Source organism: Zingiber officinale, chromosome 2A (assembly GCF_018446385.1).
Source record: "Zingiber officinale cultivar Zhangliang chromosome 2A, Zo_v1.1, whole genome shotgun sequence".
NCBI classification, from domain to species: domain Eukaryota; kingdom Viridiplantae; phylum Streptophyta; class Magnoliopsida; order Zingiberales; family Zingiberaceae; genus Zingiber; species Zingiber officinale.
The window spans coordinates 105,773,450-105,775,546 of NC_055988.1; the positions used below are offsets into that span (position 1 = coordinate 105,773,450).

General features: G+C 45.9%; 1 protein-coding gene across 1 annotated transcript; it reads left to right on the plus strand.

Moving 5' to 3' along the window:
* The first annotated feature begins 459 nt into the window (after positions 1 to 459).
* Positions 460 to 1,394, plus strand: LOC122039854 (zinc finger A20 and AN1 domain-containing stress-associated protein 5-like). Its single transcript, XM_042599277.1, has 2 exons — positions 460 to 595; positions 696 to 1,394. The coding sequence occupies exon 2, from the start codon at positions 712 to 714 to the stop codon at positions 1,195 to 1,197; it is 486 nt and encodes a 161-aa protein (XP_042455211.1). The 5' UTR covers positions 460 to 595; positions 696 to 711; the 3' UTR covers positions 1,198 to 1,394.
* Positions 1,395 to 2,097: the final 703 nt, after the last annotated feature.

Genomic DNA, 2,097 nt, shown 5'->3' on the forward strand with positions numbered 1-2,097 from the left:
TTAAAAATTCTATTTTAATATTCCAAAAGTAAAAAAACTTAACTAAAATGTCTTTTTAATTAACAACTAATTGCTTTAGTAAATTGCTGGAGGTTAATTGTTTTAAAATTGATTAATTAATTCTCGTTATCTTTTTATCCCTGACCTTGCGACTATTTACAAGATGACCTGGCCGCCGCCTCTGTATTCCACATAATCCATAGTATCAATCATTCGATAGGCACTATGGCATGATATGCCGACATTCGTTGACACTGAGAAAAAGAAATGAAAGGAGGAATAAAATTTTTTTGAAAAGAATTGATTTATTTTATTTTTATTTTTAAATAAAAATAAAATAAAATATTAAATTATTGTCAATTTTTCACAGAAGCCATCTGGATAAACACAGCAAAAAGGTCGGTGGTCCGTTTGTAATTATGCGCAATCCTCGCTGGCATTTACCAGACCCTCCCCCTATTTATTTATACCAGATCGCACCTCCTGAGGAGCGCCGTGGATCGTTTTACCTTCTCGCCGTTTCCCAACGTCTCGCGTAGCGGAGGCGATCGGAAGGTTGGTGAAGGCGTCTTGATATTCCTGATCTTCGAGTTCGGTACGAATCGATTTCTTTTGATCGGCAGGTTTCTTCTTCGCTTTCGATCTGGTTATGTTGTTTTTTTTCCCCCCTGAAATTTTTGGTTGATTTGGGACAGATTTGGTCTGAGGAGGATGGCGGAGGAGCAGAGATGCCAGGAAGGGCACCGGCTGTGCGCCAACAACTGCGGGTTTTTCGGGAGCCCCGCGACCCTCGACCTCTGCTCCAAGTGCTATCGCGACCTCCGCCTCAAAGAAGATCAAGCCGCCTCCGCCAAGGTGGCCGTGGAGCGGTCTCTTTCCCCTCCGCCGCCGCCGTCGCCGTCGTCTTCCTCGCCTGTCCCATCCTTGTCCTCCCCCTCCGCCGCATCATCTTCCCCCCTCGGGGCGCCTTCGGGAACAGCGGCCGCCGTGGACACGGCTAGCCGGCCGATCCGGTGCTTGTCGTGCCGGAAGAAGGTGGGCCTCGTGGGGTTCCGCTGCCGCTGCGGGGAGACCTTCTGCGGGGAGCACCGCTACCCGGAGCGCCACTCGTGTGCCTTCGACTACAAGGCGGCCGGCCGTGACTCGATCGCACTCGCCAACCCTCTCGTCAAGGCTGACAAACTCCGCAAGATCTAGACCGCCAGCGACCTCCGACCTCTACTGCCGCCCCTTGCCCTCGTCGCTGCCCGTAGCTGATCCCTTCCTTAATCAATTTCGTAATTTAGAACTACAAGTCTGGATTCGATCGAATTGCCCTGTTTCTTTGTATCAGAAATTTCTCATGTGAAATGTGAATAGAGGATCATGATACTGCGATCATCCTCTTTATTTAAGTTCTCTAAAATGAAAAGTAGCCCCACGGGGTTATCTCGGCTGGTAAAGGCGTGGAAGTTTGCCACTGGCAACATGGGTTCGAGTCCGCAGGGCAACGGGGATTTATTCCTTATCCCTGTGCAAAAAAAGTCTCGGCTCACTGCGTACTTGTCACCGAGCTATCGTGATTTACCTGTCTTCTAAAATGAAAAGTAAAAAGGGGCAAAAAAAATAAAAAGGAGGAGAACGAGGATGAGTTCGTGTGGACGGAATCTTTCTTTTGTGGCTGCTTCGTGTCGGCTGTGAGTTAAAAAAGAACATTCAATTTATAAAATATTCCATTAAAAATTAACCACGTCAGCATTTGCTTAACAAAATTGGCCATCGGCAATTTCACTAATGTCAATATGTCGTGTACAACCAAATCACTTTAATCCTTTTGGAATACGAGTTTAGTCGTTTCGGTCATTTTAGATTTGAACCATAACCTCGGAGGCTAATACAAGTTTACATGGTTCATTACCCACGTGCATCCAAATATGATGAAAAATTATGACATCTATATTTAACTTACATTGTTGATCTCAAGGTCTTTCATCGGTATCTGGCCTGCACCAGGTCAAGATACATTTTGTGGTTTTATCCGAGTTACATCTGACGTGTGGAACTGAGCCAAACTGTCGAACTGATTTGAGTAGCTGAGTTGCTGACTTGTTGGACTAG

What these genes read in the sequence shown, in the direction of transcription:
- LOC122039854 (XM_042599277.1), top strand. Translation starts at nt 712, where the DNA reads ATGGCGGAGGAGCAGAGATGCCAGGAAGGGCACCGGCTGTGCGCCAAC.